The sequence below is a fragment of the Bubalus kerabau genome, chromosome 20 (genome assembly GCF_029407905.1).
Source record: "Bubalus kerabau isolate K-KA32 ecotype Philippines breed swamp buffalo chromosome 20, PCC_UOA_SB_1v2, whole genome shotgun sequence".
Lineage (NCBI taxonomy): Eukaryota > Metazoa > Chordata > Mammalia > Artiodactyla > Bovidae > Bubalus > Bubalus kerabau.
This window is the reverse complement of record NC_073643.1, coordinates 59,038,083-59,057,712: the sequence shown is the minus strand read 5'-3', so window position 1 is coordinate 59,057,712 and position 19,630 is coordinate 59,038,083. Positions and strand designations below refer to the sequence as shown.

Below are 19,630 nucleotides of genomic sequence, written 5' to 3'. Positions count from 1 at the left end.
AGCAACTATATTGAATCTATTGATCAATTTGGGTAGTATTGACATTTTACCAGTATTAAGTCTTCTGATCCATGAACACAGATGTCTTTATGTTTATTTACATCTTAATTTCTTTCAACAAGGTTTGTAGTTTTCAGTATACCAATGCTGTATTTTGTTTGTTAAACTTATTTCTAAGTATTTTCTTGTGTTTGATGTTATGGTTAGTGGGATTGTTTCTTTAATTTTCTGAGTGCTCTTTGCTAACGTATAGAAAAATAACTGATTTTCATATGTTGATTTTGTATTCTGCGACCTTGAAACTCATTTATTAGACCTAGTAGTTTTTCTGTAGAGTCTTCTGGATTTTCTGTATAAAGGATCATATTATCTGCTAATAGAGATCATTTTCCCTCTTTCCAGATCTTGCTGCTTTTATTTATTTTTCTTTTCTAACTGCCTTGTCTAGAAGTTGCAGCATGATGTCAAGTGGACATGGGAAAGTGGACTTCCTTGTCCTGTTCCTGATCAGTGGGGGAAGGGTTTTAGTCTTATATCATTAAGTATTATGTTAGCTATATTTTATAAAGACTTGTTAACAGGTTGACATATCAGTACTTCTTAGTTTGCTGAGTGGGGTGTTCTTTTTTTTTGTAATCATGAAAGAGTATTGAATTTTGTCAAATGCTTTTTCTGCCCATTGAGATGATCATTTGACTTTTGTCCCCTTCTAAGATATATTTTATTGTTTGATTCATATGTTGAAGCAACCCTGCATTCCTGGGATAAATCCCACTTAGTCATAGTGTATGGTTCTTTATATGGTTCTGGATTCATTTTGTTTGGATTTTGTTTCAGATGATTGCATCTTTATTCATAAGGAATATTGATGTGGGTCTATAGTTCTCCTGTGATCATCTGTCTGGTTTTGGTATTAGGTATTATTGGCCTCATGGAATGAATCAAGAAGTATTTTCTTCTTCTTCTTCCTCCTCCTCCTCCTCCTCCTATTCTTCTTCTTTTTTTTTAAGTTTGAAAAAAATTGGTTCACAACATACTTTTATTCAAAGAAAAATAATACCCGATCACTTCAGGTGTCCAAGTGACCGTTCGGAACCTTGAACCTTTACCTTGATGGGTACTGACCTTGTGTTATATTGATGAACTTTTTCAAGTTTGACCCCAGTGGGGTGGGAGGTGCCAGGCTCCTTCACAAGCACTAATAATCCTGGTAGTTTTACAGTGTGATTCTGGTTCTGTTTGCCATCCTCAGCAGTACTGTGAGAGCCTTTCTTCTGAAAACTGTCATCTCACAGGAGTGCTTTATAGCTGGCTTTGGAGACAGTGGGGGAAAAAAGTTCAAAGATGATTTCTAAGAAGTTATTTTGGTAGCTTTATATTTAATTGATGCTGCACAGAGCAGACCTGAAAATTCCTTTCATTTTTTCTTGCATTTTCAACATTAGAAATAGCTGTTTGAGCTGGTTTTCAGGATCCTTCTGGAGAAGCGTCTTGTCGATTGCTTTGTCATCCTGAACTACACATTTTGTCACTCGGAGCCACAGTGAAATCAAGAGGCGCGGTCCTCAGACCCCCACTGGGCACCTTTCTGAGCCCCCTTGTGATCCAGCCCACTTCTCGCCCACAGGTACCACGTACACAGACTTCTCGGCCGGAATCTCCAGGGATGACCAGCCCCTCCCCGCGCATCCAGATAATCTCCACTGATTCTGCGGTAGCCTCACCTCAGCGCATTCAGGTACCGCCCCAGTCCCCCTGGGGTCCAGCCACCCGCCCTCCCTGAATCCGTTCTGAAAACAGAGCTGCCTGAGGGTCTCAGGAAGGAGCTGTGCTTCTTAGGCATCCAGTATAGTGCATCTCATTTATGTTTTAAAATGTAAAGAAGAAAGAGTTTACATTTGCTAAACTAACTTACTTTTAATCTAAAAGTCTGAAGTGTCACTTCAAACTATTGGAATGAAGTACCGTTTTATAACTTTTGAACTTCAGAACTGAGAGGCAGCATGTCCTAGTAAACTAGCAGTTAAGAGTGTGGACCCTGCTTGAAGTCAGATCCCAGTGCTCCACTTTATTGCTTTCCTAACGTCTCAGTTTTTTCATTTAGAAAATGTGCATAATAGTAGTGTTTACCTCATAAGGTTATTAGGAAGAATCAGTGGATATTGCTTGTAAGATGCTTAAAGCGGTGCTTGGCACATGATAATGTTCAGTGTGTCCTCGTTATCTATAATAACTATTTGGCACCCCACTCCAGCACTCTTGCCTGGAAAATCCCGTGGACGGAGGAGCCTGGTAGGCTGCAGTCCATGGAGTCCTGAAGAGTCGGACACGACTGAGCGACTTCACTTTCACTTTTCACTTTCCACTTTCATGCATTGCAGAAGGAAATGGCAACCCACTCCAGTGTTCTTGCCTGGAGAATCCCAGGGATGGGGGAGCCTGGTGGGCTGCCGTCTGTGGGGTCGCACAGAGTCGGACACGACTGAAGCGACTTAGCAGTAGTAGTATTGTTCCTGTTAACTATTTCATATTCACTTATGGGAAGGTTAGCCTTCCCCAGGGCTCTGAGCCTGCCTCTGGCTCATTGAAGAAAGAGAAGATATGTGTATTGAAATCATGACCAGCAAGCAGGAAGAAGGGGAATGCTGATGACTCAAATTAGATTCATAGTTACCTCAGAAGGCTGAATCAGAAGACCATACCAAAGCACGTGAACAGAAATGAATGGCAGAAAAAGCACTAAATATGTAACAGAAGTCTGAGAAAATACCAGGCAGCCAGGTATTCAAGTGAATTAGTTAAGGATCGCTTTCATTTTCAGTTTGCTTACTTTAAGCTAAGTAAAAGTGAGCAGTATGCTGCAATAAGAAGATGGTTTCTGTAGTGTTTCCCCATTCTTTAAAGTGATTTTATGGATTGTTAAAAACTAAGCATAAAAGAGTTGTATTAAGGAAAGTGAAATGAGTTGTTAAAAATTATATTTCCATCATGCCTGTTTTACATAAGTTAATCATAAAACGGAAGTTCATATACTTGTAATTTTTTTCACTTCACACCAAGTAGGACACACATATCTGAGTGTTTGGAAATTCAGAAGTAATTGGTCCAATATTAATGAGGTTTTACTATTCTTCAGAATTAGAAACTTTATGTAGTTAAGTTATTTTTTCTTTCACTTTGTTCTTACTTGCTGATTGTGACTTGAAAATGAGTCCTTTATAGTTTAATGTAGTAGGTATTAGGATCCTGCCTACATAACTCTTCCAGGTTTGGAAAAGGGACTAACTTTGTATATTTAACTATGGCTGTTACATTGTGGTTTCACAGCCATCCAAGGGCAGGTGAGAGTGTACAACACTCCCCCAGAAGACTCCAGCTAGTCTTGGAGCTAGTGTATATTTCAAGAGAGAGTGTTCAGCCCCCTGTATTGGTGTAAGAAGAAGCCTTGTTTTCTTAGGGGCTGTGCGGGCATCCCAATTCATCCAGAGGGGTATTCCCATGCCCAGGTGCTTGGTCCGTGGTTCCACCACTGTCCTGGCTGGAATGCAGTTAGGTTCTTGAGCCAGAAGTCTTGTAGAATGGATCTGTGGTGTTGTGTTTTCAGTTTCTCTAGGGAAAATAACCCCTTAACATGAGTTTTACGTGTAGTAAGTATAGCTGAAAATCTTTTCATTGTGAACTGTCGATAAAATTGAATCTACTTTGCTTCAACTGAAGTGTGTTTGAAAGTTTGGTATTTTAAAGAAGAGTTATGGTCATAACCAACGTAAGTTGGTTTCTAGTTCTTGATGTTGGTGCCGATGTCTTCTATGAAGTTTTCCTTTCTGGCCCTGACTTCAGCGTTGGATCTCCAACCCATTGTGGGAAAAGAGTTCATTTCCTGATGTTTTAGTGAGTAATCAGTGCTCTGACCTAGATAGTAGCTCTGTGATAAGTTTGTGAGGGAAAGATTATTCAGTAAGGATGGCAAGCTGTGCAACATTTAGAAACTTTTGGCTCTGAATGGAACAGACTTTAGGATTAAATCCTGTTTCTACTCAGTTGTGTGACCCTGGGGAAAGTTTCTATAACATCTGTAACTGTTAAGTGACGATAGTAATAATACCTATTTTATGGCATTGTAAAAAGATTAAGAGGTAGGTAAGGCCTATAAACCTATAGGAAGTAGACATCAATAGACGTTAGCATCTGTGTTACGATTTTTTAATGTTTTATTTTCATACAAGTTCAGACGTAAGGAAAATAATGCATAGGAATCTTGTATTCCCTTTATACAGATTCACCAGTTTTTGCTGTAACATTCTGAATGTATGTATGATGTATGTTTTTCTGAATCATTTGAGAATAAAAATAGAGACATCACGCTGCTTTGCCCTGGATACTTCCGTTGCATTTGCTATGGAGAATGACATTCTCCTACATAATTACACTACAGTGATCAAAATCAGGCAATTTAATATTGAAACAAGCCATTATCTAATCCATAGTCCAAATTCTAAAATTCATCAGTTTTCTCAACCAAGTCCTCTATAGTTGTTTTTTCCCCCATCCCAGGATTTCTTTTTACTGTTTTTAATAATGACAGCAAAAATCAAGGTGCCAGTCAGCACACGACCAACAGCACATCCAGTCGTGCAGACCAGCAGAGGGCTGCCCTGCTGATGGGTCTGTGTGACTGCTACATGTCATCCCACTGGCTGCAGAAGGGCTTTGGGACCACGTGGGGAAGAGCGACGCTCCCGGTGTGGGGAGAGGCGGACTTGTGACTAGGTGGAGAGCTGTGGTGTTTTGGGGATGCAGAAGTCCCGTGCAGAAAGTGTGGGAGGAAGAAGATGGCAGCAAGAGGGAAACACCAGCTTGTCTGAGAAGGAGGCCTCACTGGAGCAGTCCAGTCACAAAATCTAACTTCTCGGGAAATTTCATGAGTTTCCATCATATGCAGTCTTTCTAGGCCAGTGTTTTTCAAGCTCTATTCTTTATTACTTCCAAGATTATGTGCATATTATATTCAAATGTCATTTTTTAATCCAGCTTTTAAAGTGATCTGTTGTTGTTCAGTCATGTCTGACTGTGCGACCCCGTGGACTGCAGCACACCAGGCTTCCCTGCCCTTCACTCTCTTCTAGAGGTTGCTCAGTTTCCTGTGCATCGAGTCAGTGATGCTGGAGATTAAGAGAAAAACACTTGTGCACATTACGTACCAAAGTTGACGCGCTGGAGGTCACTGCGCTCACTTGGACGCCGCCTTCATTCTCTCTGGGGCAGATCTTGGCTTAAAGCTTCTTTTCCACCTGTGGATTTTAAGGTGTCCCTGAGCTGTTCCTCCACACTCTCCATTTCACATTTATGTTTTCAGTAGAGCATAATTGTACTTATTGTTTGAAGAAAATGTTTAAATTTAAGCTTATGAAATACATTTATATGATATGGTGCTTTTTTATCTCCTCTATTTTTTGGATGTTTCACCTGTTACTAGAAAAGACTTCTGCTGTTTGTTTTTTAAAAGTTTGGGATCTGCATTACATTCCCCAGGGGAGTGCATCCCGGGCTCCTGCAGCTTCCTTCCCTCGGTCTCTTCCATCAGCTCTGTATTCCAGCGCGTCGTTCTTGAGCTGCCGGCGCCTGCTGTCTGTCCTTTCTCCATCCGCAGCCTCTGGTGCTTCCTCTCTTGCTCTGGTGACTCTGGTGGCTCCTCTCAGGTTCTCACAGGAGTTGTTCGTATGTGTTGAATGGGTAATAAGTACACGCCGTAACTGAGTCATACCAGAGAAAGTAAAAGACGAGCCTCCCTCTCCACGTCTCTCCCAAGAATGGCCACTGTTGCCATATTGCTTAATGTTTTCAGAGGTTGGCCCTGCACCTACACCTGTGAGTATACATGTAAGCAGCACAGCATAGTTTACACGCCTGCCACGTTCTGCCCACACTGCTCTGCACTTTACTCTTGGAGTAAAGTGGTACAAATAGAGCCTCCTCTTTTTATAAAGTAGGGTTTTGAGATTTCATTTTATGAATGTTGTGATAAATAACCTTTCACCTGAGAGTATTGCTGTAGGACCAATTATTCAAAACCGGGTCACTGGTAGTGAGAGTGCATCATGTAATTTTGGCAGTCGTTGCCAAACTGCCTTCCAAAGAGGTTCTGCCAGTTTGTACTCCAGCCAGCCTGGTATGAGAGCGCCTGTTTCCTTACAGACTCAGTGAAATATTTTGGGGGGGGGGGTGGTGTGTGTGTGGGTGTTTTATGGCCCAGAATGTGGTCTGTCTTAGTGAATGTTTCATGCAGGCATCAGAAGAATGTATGTTCTGCTGTTGCTAGCTGGAGTATTTTATGAATGTCAGTTACATCAGGGTGATTGATGGTGCTGCTCAGGTCAGCTGTATCCTAATTGATCTCCTGCCTGCATATCTGACAGAGAAGTGGCACCTCCAGATGGCCAGTTGACCGCTTCGTCTCTTTCTGGCAGTTGTATCCGTTTCGCCTCGTGTACTTTGCTGCTCTGTTGCTAGGTGCATGCAGATTAAGAGGATTGTTATGTCTTTGCGGGGAATTGAGCCATTTTATCATATGAAGCCCCTCTCTATGCCTAAAATTTTCCTTGTTCTGAAGTCTGCTTTGTCTTTACATTAAAGTAGTTACTCTAGCTGTCTTTTGACTTTTCACTTTTCACCTGTCTGCGTTTAGGGTTTTCTGTAACAATGTATAGTCGAGTCGTCTTTTTTTATCCAGATGACAGTCTCTTTTGGATGGTGTATACAGAACACCCACATTTAAAACAGATTGTCAATATATTTGAACTAATATTGCCGTGTATGTAACTGTTTCTGGTATGATGCCAGGCTTCTTTTTCTGCCTTTTCTAGTTTTAATTGAGCAACTTATCTGATCCACTTTTATCTCCTTTCTTAGTGTATCACATGTACCTCTTCACAAGTGTTTTTAGTTGTTGCCCTAAAGTTTACAATTCACATTTTAAACTAATCTAAATTTATCGTCAACTGACAGCACCCTGTTTCCCCTATAATGGGAACCTTTTCACAGTATTGCCAACCCCTGCCTCCCATCTTTTGTAATATTGCTGTAATTCATTTCACTTACCCACATGCTGTAGTCACCCAGTACATTGTTACTTAATTTTAACAGTTGTTTTTTTTAAGATCAATTAAGAGTAAGAAAAAGAAGATTTAGTTTTACCTTCATTAATTCCTTCTTTGGTGTTCTCCCATTCTTTATGTAAATGCAAGTTCCTGATCTGTTCCATTTTACCTTCTGCCTGAAAAAAGCCTTGGGACATTTCTTACAAGGCATATCTGCTGGTGATGAATTTGTAGTTTTTGTCTGAGAAAAGGGGCTTCCCTGGTGGCTCAGAGGTTAAAGCGTCTGCCTGCAATGTTGGAGACCTGGGTTCGATCCCTAGGTTGGGAGGATCCCCTGGAGAAGGAAATGGCAACCCCCTCCAGTATTCTTGCCTGGAGAATCCCATGGACAGCGGAGCCTGGTGGGCTACAGTTCACGGGGTCGAAAAGAGTCAGACACAACTGAGCGACTTCACTTTTTTTGTCTGAGAAAGTCTTTATTTCACTTTGACTTTTTTGATGTTGGGCTGTTTATTTTTTATGATTTTCTGTGAAGTACATGACATAAAATTAAGCATTTTAAAGTAAAGAGTTCAGTGGCATTTAACATATTCATAATACGGTGCAGCCACCTCCTCTGACAAGTTCCGAAACATTTCTTTCACTCCTTCACTCCCCTTACCCACTGTGCAGCTTTCCCTGTGCCTCCTCTGCCTGGTCTCTAGTGGTTATCTGAATTCCATCTCTACGGATTTATCAATTCTGGGTATTTACTATAAATGGAGCCACACAGTATGTGACCTTTTTTGTGTCTGGCTTCTTTCGTGTCTGACATAATGTTTATCCACACTTACGGCGTGTATGTTATTCTTTTTCAGGGCTACGTAACACTCCACCGTGTGCCATAATTGGTTTATCCGTTCATTGATGGAGCCGCCTTCACTGTTGAAGGATATGTTTGTCAAATGTAGAATTCTGGTTTGGTGGTTTATTTCAACAGCATTTGAACTATTTTGCTCTACCATCTTCTGTCTTGCATGGTTTCTAAAGACAAATCTGCTCTAAATTTTTTTTTTTTCTTTATTGGTGAGGTGGGCTTTTCTCCCAAAGGGAGAGTGGGAGAGAAATCTTTTCCCATGTTTTTGACAGGGAGAGTTAACTTTTTATCTTTTTTGGTCTTATAAATAGGATATACTTAAATGTAGTTTTTAAGTACTTACTGTGCTTGATGTTCTCTAAGCTTCATGGATCTGTGGTTTGGTATTTTGTCATTAACTATGGGAAGTTCTCACCTATTATTACTTTGAATATTTCTTCTTCTGGTATTCTAGTTACGTATCTGTTCTCTCCTGCAGCTGTCCCGTGGTTCTTGGGTCCTGTGCTCTGGGTTTTGTGTGTCGCATGTGTATTCCGCGTTGGTTTCTTCGTGCTTCCCCCTTCACGTTTCAGTGGAGGGCTCCTGCGGGCCTGTCGTCAAGCTCACCGGTTGTTTCCTTGGTTGTGCCCAGGCATACTTCATTTCTGCTGCAGTGTGTTTGATTTCTAGCATGCTATGTTTTCTGAGAATTTTCATATCTCTGTAGATTTCTCATTTGTTCTTGCATGTTGTCTATTTTTTTTTCCTTCAGAGATCCTTAGATACTGATCATGGGTTATTTTAAATTCCTTATCTGAAAGTTCTAACATTTGTGTCACATCAGAGTCTGGGTCTGATGCTTGTTTTGTCTTTCCAGATTGTATTTTTCTTATGTTTTGAAATTCTGTGTGTTCTTTTTTTCTCGCTAAACGTCAGACAGCGTTGCCTGTGTTAGATACCAGGAACGGAAGTGCATCAGCCTCTGTATGCGGGGCTGCTCTGGCTGGGGTTGCGCTCTGTGTAATGTGTGCTGTGGCTGTAAGTGGCTCAAACTTCACATTCCTCTAGATGCCTTTGTTTCTGTCCTCTTGACTTTGAGCTGCCCTAGGTATTCCTCCTCAGAGAGTTTGTATCTTGAAGCTCAGCCGTAATCTGCTGTTACCATTCTGTAGCCTAGTTGGTAAGCTGTAAGGGAAGGGTGGTTGCTGTTCAGTCGCTCAGTCGTGTCCAACTCTCTGCGACTCCATGGACTGCAGCACGCCAGGCCTCCCTGTCCATCACCAATTCCTGGAGCTTGCTCAAACTCATGTCCATTGAGTCAGTGATGCTATGCAACCATCTCATCCTCTGTCATCTCTTTCTCCTCCCGCCTTCGATCTTTCCCAGCATCAGGGTCTTTTCTAATGAATTGGCTCTTCGAATCTGGTGGCCAAAGTATCGGAGCTTCAGCTTTCAGCATCAGTCCTTCCAATGAATTATTCAGAGTTGATTTCCTTTAGGATGGACTGGTTGGGTCTCCTTGCAGTCCAAGGGACTCTGGAGAGTGTCCTCCAATGCCATAATTCAAAAGCATCAGTTTAGCTTGGTCAGTAAAGAACCTGCCTACAAGGCAGGAGTCTTGGTTTCTATTCCTGGGTTGAGAAGATCCCCTGGAGAAGGAAATGGCAGCCCACTCCAGTATTCTTCCCTGGAGAATCCCGTGGACAGAGGCACTTGGCAGGCTGCAGTCCATGGGGTCACAAGAGTCGGACGTGACTTAGTGGCTGAACCAGCGCTACTAGCGGCCTTCCTTGCGGTCCAGCTCTCACACCCATACCCGACCCCTGGAAAGGCCGTAGATTTGACTAGACGGACCTTTGTTGGCAAAGTAATGTCGCTGCTTTTTAATACACTGTCCAGGTCTGTAATCTTATGACGAAATCTCAGTATTTTAGTGGTCCTTTGTCCTTGGGCTATGACCTTCACAAGTATTTATTTATTTCCCCTGCCCCCACTTAGATGAGAAAGGCAGGGTAGAGGGACCTGGAGTTGAAGAAATGGCCTTTCTGCAGTGGGATAAGACAAGTCTCTGGTAAAGTCTTCTCTCCTGGGGAACAGACCTTGGTTACATTGAGTTTTTTGTTTTGTTTTGTTGTTACCAAGAATACTCTTCCCTCTTCCCCTGCCAGAGTCACCAGAGGATCATTCTCATTTCTTTACCGGGAGACCCAGGTGGGTTCCTGGAGCTGAAACTCGTGAGCGTGCGGGACCCTCTGTGACTTTACCTCCCGGAGTTTCTCACCCCCGTGCTAGTGTGCACGCGGTCTCCAGCCTCCCTGTGATCACCACTTGGGTTTCCCGCCTGCTTGGCTTCTGACCCACGTAAGCAGACCTCAGACTTGACGCATCCACTTCTCTCCAGATCTCAGTGTGCCTCACGGTCAGCTCTCTGATGGGCCCTCAAGGAAAGTCCTTGGTTTTCAGGTTTTTTTAAGGACAGAATGATGACCTTCCAGCTCTTCACGTGTAGAAGTTGAAACTGGAAGTGTACTTTGAGCGTGACTCACCTGTCTGTAGTTTGTTGGACATCCTCACCTGGGCATCTCACACTTGACAAGCCAGAAGCAGACTCTCAGTGCCTGCCGCCTCTCGCCCGTGCACCGCCTGCTCAGGCTGGAGACCGGAGGGCCGCTTCTGGCGCCACCTCCGTGCTCGCAACCCCGCCTGCTCAGCTCTCCCCAGGGCCGCCCCAACTGCCCCCCAGCTGCCAGTTTCCAGCCAACATCTAAGAAGGTCTTTGTTTCCCGTCATTCCCTCACTTAAAACTTTGAGTGTATTTAGAAAACACATTTTATCTTATTTAAGAAAGAAAACTTTGTCAGATATTTTACCCACCTGAACTTGTAGGAATTGAGGCGTTCATGGGGCCAAATGGAGAAGATACTTGTTTTATCATTGTCGCCTGTGAGCAACACTAATTATTCATATGAGTTATTTATTTAAAAAATCATTTACTTTTTTGTGTAGTTCAAAAACTGTTGAAACATTGTGTACCGTTTTCATAACATTGTGTACCGTTTCCATGTTAAGTTTAGCCGTCTTTGCCGCTGTCCTTGGTTGCCCTAGCAGTGCTGGCCTGTGGTGGTGACAGAGTTGCCTGTATCACATAAAGGCCGTGTGTCTGTCTGGGCTGCATGTGTGAGTGTGTGTGTATAGAATAGTATAGGGCAGGTCTCCAATAGCACAAGGAACTGGAAGACCTGCTTCTGGGGAACAGCCCCTGAGTGGCTCTCACTGTGCTTAGAGGCCCACACTCCCCACAGGGCCAGCCCCCTCCCCTCTAGATCCTTGGGCCTGACATCAGTTCCCAGAGCTCCTTCCTCTCAGGACGTCCCACATGCCAGAACATCTCCTGTTGCTTAGAACACACTTTTCCCTAGACCTGTACCTGGCACCATTCTTCTTATCCTTGAATCTTTAAAACGTCGCCTCATCACAGAGGCATTCCCTCATCTCTCTTTCTAAAGTGCCTGCATTTTTCTCTTACCCCAGCCTGATCTTTCCCCTCAAAGCATGTATCGTACACTTAAATTATTTCCTGGTTGGTCTGTTTACTTGGTTTTTTGCCAGTCTTTCTCATTAAACTAAAAGCTTGGTGAAAGCAGGCACCATCTCCTTAATGCCTGTCTCTAGCCTGGTGCCAGCAAAGGTCTGTCTAGTCAAGGCTGTGGTTTTTCCAGGAGTCATGTATGGATGTGAGAGTTGGACCATAAAGAAAGCTGAGTGCTGAAGAATTGATGCTTTTGAACTGTGCTGTTGGAGAAGACTCTTGAGAGTCCCTTGGACAGCAACGAGATCCAACCAGTCCATTCTAAAGGAAATCAGCTCTGAATATTCATTGGAAGACTGATGCTGATGCTGAAATTCCAATACTTTGGCCACCTGATGCGAAGAACTGACTCATTGGAAAAGACCCTGATGCTGGGAAAGATTGAAGGCGGGAGGAGAAGGGGGCAACAGAGGATGAGATGAGATGGTTGGATGGATCGATGGACATGGGTTTGAAAACGCAAGCTCCGGAAGATGGTGGTGGACAGGGAGGCCTGGCGTGCTACAGTCCATGGGGTCACAAAGAGACACAACCGAGCGACTGAACTGAAGTGAGCCTAGTGCCTGACACGCATGAGTGAGCCGCAGAAGAAAGTCCTGATTTACTCAGTAGGGGAGAATTGATGAGATGAAATGGCTGAGACAAGGCTTCCCAAGTGAGGGGGAGAAGTGAGTGAGAGCTGAGAGAAGGGAAGTACTTTAATCTAGGTCCTCTTATGTTCTGGGCTGTGTGCCAAGCACTTTCACGTGTGTTGTTTGACTTCCCTGGAGATCCTTTTTATAGAGCTGTAAGCAGGCTCAGAAAGCGCGAGGGCTGCTCCACGCTGACACGGCTGGAAGGCAGTGTGGGCAGGCATTCCAGTCGTGGCTGCAGCTCCAAGCACCATCTCAGAATCACAGACTCAGGTGTTCCCAGGACCAAGCGGCAGTGGAGGAGGAGGCGAGGCAGGGGTTGGGGAAACCAGCTAAAGGGGCAGCCACACCCACCCAGCTGGCACCGGGGGGACGTGGGCCCAGGATGGCCAGAGCTGCTCGTTTGTTAAAAAGAACTCTGTGTGTGCGCGCGCGCGTGGGTGGTCATTTGTGTCCGACTCTTTGTGACCCCGTGAACTGTATAGCCCGCCAGGCTCCTCTGTCCACAGGATTCTCCAGGCAAGAATACTGGAGTGGGTTGCCATTTCCTCCTGTAGGGGGTCTTCCCAATCCAGGGGTTGAGCCCACAGCTCCTGCATTGCAGGTGGATTCTTTACCCCCGAGCCATCAGGGAAGCCTGAAGAGCAGTAAACAGGACTTCTATGGGAAATACCCCATTTTTAAACGTTGTCAATTGGATTTTAGGGTTTTTTTTTGTTTTTTGTTTTTTTTTTTAATGTAAAAATTTGGGGAGTTGAAACGGAAGTTAGGTCATGACTGGTTTTTGCCTTCAAGCCGTCCCTTTGCAAGCTCTTTTTTCCAGTAGAAACGATGGGCCCAGCCTGGCTGGAACAGAGAGGGTGAACAGACGAGAAGGGCAGCGTGCGAGGCCATCGCTGAGCACCTTTTGGATTAGAACCGGGGGCCTTGGGCTGGTAGAGTGCAGTGGCACTGCTCTGACAGGGCTGCAGTGCCCCAGCTGTGCCCACCCTGCGCAGAGGGAGCCGCGAAAGCCACACAGGGCTAGCGGGGAGAGGTGGCGCCACGGCTCGATGCTCAGGAGCTGTTGCTGACACGAAAAACGGGCGTGGGTTCAGTGTAAAGTGCCACGCTACGTGTGTCAACAGGAGTGCACGCGGCCCTCACTTGAAGGAGACTGGAGCTCACTTGTGGAGGGTGCAGGGGCCACGTCCCGGAGGCTCCTGTGCCCAGCGCCGGCTTCTCCCGCACCACTCACTTCACCGGAGGCCTTCTTTGTGTTCACCCGGTGTTTCTCCCTGAAAAGAGTGTTACAGACACGCTCACGATTCACATTAGACGCACGTTGTTCTCTAGTGTATCAGTGCATGGACTGTATAGCCCTTGGAATTCTCCAGGCCAGAACACCGGAGTGGGTGGCCTTTCCCTTCTCCAGGTGATCTTCCCAACCAGAGGTAGAACCCGTGTCTCCCACATTGCAGGCGATTCTCCACCAGCTGAGCCAGCAGGGAAGCAGTGTATCAGTCACATCGGAACAAAAGTGCTTTTCAGAACCAGCATTAAAGCAGCACTGATAGGAACCAGGCTGCGGAAGGCCTTAGCCTTAAAAGTCAGAACAGTGTCCCTTCTTCAGTACTCCCCCACCCCTCCCTGCCTCGCCCGCAGTTTGTTAGAGTTTGCAGGTTGGGAGTCTGCATATTTGTTCCAAGTAAAGAAATTAAAGTTTGCATCTTGGGTTTGTTTCCTGGGGCTGCCGCAACAGATTACCACAAAGTGAGCTGCTTAAAACAACAGAAGTGTGTTCCTCTTCTGGGGGCCAGAAACCCGGAATCCTGGTGACGGCAGGGCCGGGCTCTGTCTTACGGTTCTAGGGGAGCATCTCTGCTTGCAGCCGAGTCGCTGCCGCCTCTGCCTTTGTGGTCACCTGGCCGCCTTTTAAAGGGCAGCACAGTGCGCTGCCACCTCAAGTGGACGACGTCCACAGGGGCTGCCCCAAGTTAGGTCAGCTGTGTGAGTCCTGGGGGTCAGGGCTGGACATCGTTCTGAGGGGACATGATTCTCCCTGCCACACCTTTCTCCTCTGCAGGAGACTTAATCTTTGGATCCGTCCCCTCAGTTTGCTGTCTCCTCAGTCTCATTACGGAGTCTGCCTGCCCATGTGTGTTAGCAAGGTCTCCCCGCCTCATGGTCACTGTGAGGTTCCAGAACACTTCAGGAAGAAAGTCAGAGCTGACAGGTGTGAAGAGGAGGTCAGACCTCTGACTCCCAGATCTCCAGGCTAGGGGAGGGCCTTTCGAAGGCTGTTTAGTTCCCCTCCTCACGAAGTAGGCAGGAGGCCCTCCCTTGGCTGCCGGGACATGTTTTCTCACCTGGTCCAGTTCTCTGTCTCCAGTTGGACTGCTCCAGGGGCCCGGCACACCGCAGCTGGTAACGGTGAAAGGTCCTTCCTGTCCTTCGCGCTGAGGGCCCTGCTTCTAGCGTGGAGGGCCTTTGGCCCCTCGGCGGGAGTGACAGTGTGCGGGGCCTCTGGCCCGCGCTGTAGCAGCTCTCCACGGCCCCCTCTCTTGCCTCAGCGTCACTCCCTCAGAGCAGTCTCTCCTCCTCAGGCTGCCCCACGGCCTGCCCGTGTCGTGCTCTCTTTGTTCCCCTGCTGTTTGGCATCCTCCGTGGCGCTGGCGCTGACTGTGTGACGGCTGCACGGCCGGTCTGTCCTCTGGCAGGTGGGCTCCCCGCCGGGTTCACGTCTGCATTCTCAGTACCGGGAGCAGCGCTCATCAGCGAGCAGCTGCCCAGTAAGCACGTGTTAAGCAACTGACTTTCCTGGCTTGTGGCATTTTCTTCGGCACCTACCAGCGTTGTCTTGTGTTCTGTACTGGACGTTGGCAGAGCCGTTGGGTAGGACTCTGTGCGTTTGCCGGGGATGCTGTGTCCCGAGGCAGTTGTGTCAGGAGGGGGCACAGGCCCGTCTGTAGATGTGCCCCCAGGACGCTGGGGTCCCCCAGAGACACCACATATCTGCCCGGCCCAGGGCACAGCGCGAGCACCCCAGGAGTCCCGTCTGCCGGGAAGGCCTGCTGGGTCCTCGGGGAGAGAGCGGGCAGTGCTCAGGGCCGGTGCCTGGCCTGGAAGAGAGGCAGGAATGGGCTGGAACAGCTTCCGCAAACAGCACGAGCGGGAGGCAGAGAAGTTGCTGTTCCCGCAGCAGCTGATGAGTCATGACTGGTGCACTGGGGCAGGGACGCGGGGAAGAGGCCCCCTCTTGCAGGGGCCTCCTGAGGGCTGGGTGTCCCCGGAGAGCCAGGCTCAGGGCTTGTCAGAGTCGGCGCTCACTACCTCCAGGGCTGCTGTGGTCTCATTCACGGCCTCTCTCCGGTGCCGACCCTGGGGGTGCAGCCCAAGCCAGGTGTCATGTCTGTGCTTGAGGACCTCAGAGTCAGGACGGGGGGGGGAGGCTGGGCTGTCAGGAAGGAGCCACCTGCGTGTCACTCCAAGGCAGGCATTTACAGGGCCCGCCCTTCAGAGGCCACCCTTCTTTAAAGCAGCCTTTGTCAGCTTGGGTTCAGAAACTCAGGAGAGGTCATTCCCTGCTCATCCAGTGGTTTGGGTTCCATGCTTCCAGTGCAGGGCGCCTGGGTTCCCCCGGCAATGTGGCCAAAAAATAAAAGTTCGAGTTGTTCGCATTTCTCAATTTGCCTAGAACAAGGAGGTACACACATCCATCCACACGTTGAGCCCACGCGGATGGATGGATGTACTTCCTTAGCACTCTCTCTCTCTCTCTCTCTCTCTCTATATGTAAGTTAAGATGCCGTCTACTGTTTATTATTGTCTCCATTCCATTCGTAACAGAAGGGGCCTTTCTTGGTCCAGTTTTATTGAAACTTAATTGATATGCAGCATTGTTGTGAGTGTAAAACACAGTAACTTAGATTGTACAAGCACATTGTAAAGTGATTGCCACAGTACGTTTAGTTAACATTCACCAACTCATGCAAATACAAGGAAGAGGAAACAGGAATGTTTATCCTCCTTGTGGTGAGAACCGTGGGGGTCTAGGCCCGGAACTGCTCTCGCCCACGTGTGCGGCGGAGCAGTCAGGAGCCGCGGGCCACGCCCCGGGCCACGCCCCCAGGACGGCCTCGGCCCTGAAGTCTGCGGCTTTGCGGCCTTGGTGCCGTTTCGCGTCCCCTCCTTCTGAAGAGCATTGTGACTGTGAGACTAGCAGGGACGGTATCCCCCTGCAGCGACACGGCTCTGTGAGAGGTGGACTCTGAAAGGCTCCTTGTTGCCCCCTCTCCGGCCCTGGTGCGGCCGTCCTGGCCCAGCCGCCCCCAGGTCGGCGCTGGCAGTTGCATGCGCTCTGTGAGAGCCCCTCCGCGTTGTGTCTTGTAGATCGTGACCGACCAGCAGACGGGGCAGAAGATCCAGATCGTCACCGCGGTGGACGCCTCCGGATCCCCCAAGCAGCAGTTCATCCTGACCAGCCCCGATGGAGCTGGAACTGGGAAGGTGATCCTGGCTTCCCCAGAGACCTCCAGTGCCAAGCAGCTCATATTCACCACCTCGGACAACCTCGTCCCCGGCAGGATCCAAGTAAGACCCGTTGACAGGTGTTTATCTCAGCATTTCTGCTGCCACGCTTGTTCTGGACTCTCACCTCTACTCTGGAGGCCAAATCCGTCCCTGAAGGTCCTTTGAGGACCTGCAGCCGTGGCGGGTTGCTGCCTTGGCTCGAGTGAAAAGCAGCAAGTGAGGGGCAAGGCCCCAGACGGCAGCTACTGCGGCGCTCGGGGAGGGTGGAGACAGGAGGCCGACTGAGCAGCTGGCGTGGCCCCCGGACCACTGTCTCACCGCGGCTGACCACAGCCAGGTGAGGGCCGGCTGCTGCTGCTCTGACCCGGCCTGGCCAGCCCTCTGTTCTGTCCTTGCTCCTGTGGGCTGCGGCCTGTGGACCCTCAGCTCTGGTCTCTGTTCCTGCCCTGCTTCTCCCTCTGATGGGCGAGGTGGGGTCCGTGCAGGTGCAGGAAAGGGAAGAGCAAGAGCTGGCAGAAGAGCAGGCTTACTGGGATGTGCTGAAAGTCCAGGTCCAGCACCTGGAGGAGTGGGGCTCAGGCCGGTGTCCCGCATTGGCCGAGCACAGAGCGCATGCAGTCCACCGTCTTGTTTAGCTCTGCTTTCTAATTAAAACAAAAGCTTGTGGTAACGTGAACTTCACCGCCTTAGTCAGTTTTAAGTGTCCAGTTCAGTGTATTGACATTGTTTTGCAACCCTACCCTCCTCCGGTCCATCCACAGAACGCCCCATCCTCCCCGACCGAAGCTCTATGGCCATTAAACACCTCCTGTCCCCACCTCTCCCCAGCCCCTGGCCACCACTCCGCTCCTTTCTGTGGGTCTGACGGCTCTAGGGACCTCACATGAGGAGACTCGTGTAATACTTGTCCTTCTGTGACTGGCTAATTCCACTGAGCCCAGTATCCTCAAGGTTCATCTGTGTGGTCACATGTCTCAGGATTCCCTCCTTTTAAAGCTGAATGATATTCTGCTCTGTGGATGGACCACACGTGGGTTATCATTCATTTGTTGATGGGTACTGGGGTCTCTTCAGCCTTTTGAGCACTGTGAGCAAAGCCACTAAGCATCCATGTGTTTTGCAGGGGCATTCCGCTGTGGAGAGAATTCAGGAAGGAAAGGGTTTCTTTTCCTTCTGCTCAGCTGTGTTCAGAACACCAGTGTGCATAGCTTTCAGAGCTGTGCTTCTGAGACACTGCATGATGGACTTACTCATCCTTCCCTTCCCAGCTTCCACTCTGATCACCTGAAATCCGAATTCCTCCCTGCTTGCTCAGACTCCTCGCTCATGAGAGGATGGCTGTGATTCTTTCGCATCTCTTATAAGAGGTCATTCCACGTAATGATTTCTGTATATATTCACTGTACTTAAATGACTGTAAGGCTTATTGGTGGTGGGGTGGTGGTGGTGATTGTGTCCCACTCTGCGACCCCATGGACTGCAGCATGCCAGGCTTCCCTGCCCTTCGCCGTCTCCTGAAATTCGCTTAAATTCATGTCCATTGAGTCAGCGATGCTATCCAGCCATCTCATTGTCTGCTGCCCGCTGCTTCTTTTGCCTTCAGTCGTTCCCAGCATTAGGGTCTTTTCCAGTGAGTCAGCTCTTCACATCAGGTGGCCTAAGTATTGGACCTTCAGCAACTATCCTTCCAGTGAATATTCAGAGTTGATTGATTTCCTTTAGGATTGATTAGTTTGATCTCCTGGTCAAAGGGACTCTCAAGAGTCTTCTCCAACACCACAATTTGAAAGCATCGATTCTTTGGCACTCAGCCTTCTTTATGGTCCAACTCTAATATCTGTACGTTACTACTGGAAAAACCATAGCTTTGACTGTAGAGACCTTTGTCGGCAAAGTGATGTCTTTGCTTTTTAACACACTGTCTACGTTTGTCATGCCTTTCCTTCCAAGGAGAAAGCATCCTTTAATTTAGTGGTTGCAGTCACTGTCTGCAGTGATGTTTGTAGCCCAAGAAAATAAAATCTATCGCTGTTTCCACTTTTCCCCTTTCTATTTGCCATGAAATGATGGGACCTGATGTCATGATATTAGTTTTTTGAATATTGAGTTTTAAGCCAGCTTTTTCACTCTGTTCTTTCACCTTCATCAAGGGGCTCTTAAGTTCCTCTTCACTTTCTGCCATTAGGGTGGTATCATCTGCATATCTGAGGTTGTTATTTCTCCCAGCAATCTTGATTCCAGCTTGTGATTTATCCAGCCCAGCCTTTCACATGATGTACTCTGCATATAAGATAAATAAGCAGGGTGATAATATACAGCCTTGTTGTACTTCTTTCCCAATTTTGAACCAGTCAGTCATTACTTCCACTGTATAATCATAAGGGATTTGATTTAAGTCATATCTGAATGGCCTAGTGGTTTCCCCTACTTTCTTCAATTAAAGCCTGAATTTTGCAATAAGGAGTTCGTGATCTGAGCAACAGTCAGCTCCAGGTCTTGTTTTTGCTGACTGTGTAGAGCTTCTCCATCTTTGGCTGCAAAGAATTTCAGTCAGATTTTGGTATTGACCACTTGGTGAGGTCTGTGTATAGTCATCTCTTATGTGCTGTTGGAAGAGGGTGTTTGCTGTGACCAGTGCCTTCTCTTGGAAAAACTCTGTTAGCCTTTGCCCTGCTTCATTCTATACTCCAAGGCCAACCTTGCCTGTTACTCCAGGTATCTCTTGACTTCCTTCTTTTGCATTCCAGTCCCCTATGATGAAAAGGACATCTCTTTTTGGTGTTTGTTCTAGAAGGTCTTTTTGGAACAGGTCAACTTCAGCTTCTTGGGCATCAGTGGTTGGGGCATAGACTTGGATTGCTGTGATGTTGAATGGTTTGCCTTGGAAATGAACTGAGATCTTTCTGTTATTTTTGAGATTGCATCCAAGTACTGCATTTCAGACTCTTGTTGACTATGATGGCTA

The 19,630-nt window shown here is 47.3% G+C and overlaps 1 protein-coding gene across 5 annotated transcripts in view; it reads left to right on the top strand.

Annotated features, from left to right (window-relative positions):
- Positions 1-19,630, top strand: part of NR2C2 (nuclear receptor subfamily 2 group C member 2) — a 110,358-nt gene that overhangs the window by 68,608 nt on the left and 22,120 nt on the right. For all 5 annotated transcript variants that reach the window (XR_008706104.1, XM_055557759.1, XM_055557755.1 and 2 more), the window contains 2 exons: positions 1,628-1,738; positions 16,525-16,725. Coding sequence is in view for 4 of the 5 variants with exons in the window: in XM_055557755.1 (XP_055413730.1) it covers positions 1,628-1,738; positions 16,525-16,725 (312 nt within the window). In the remaining variant the exon portion in view is untranslated. The remainder of the gene's footprint in view (positions 1-1,627; positions 1,739-16,524; positions 16,726-19,630) is intronic.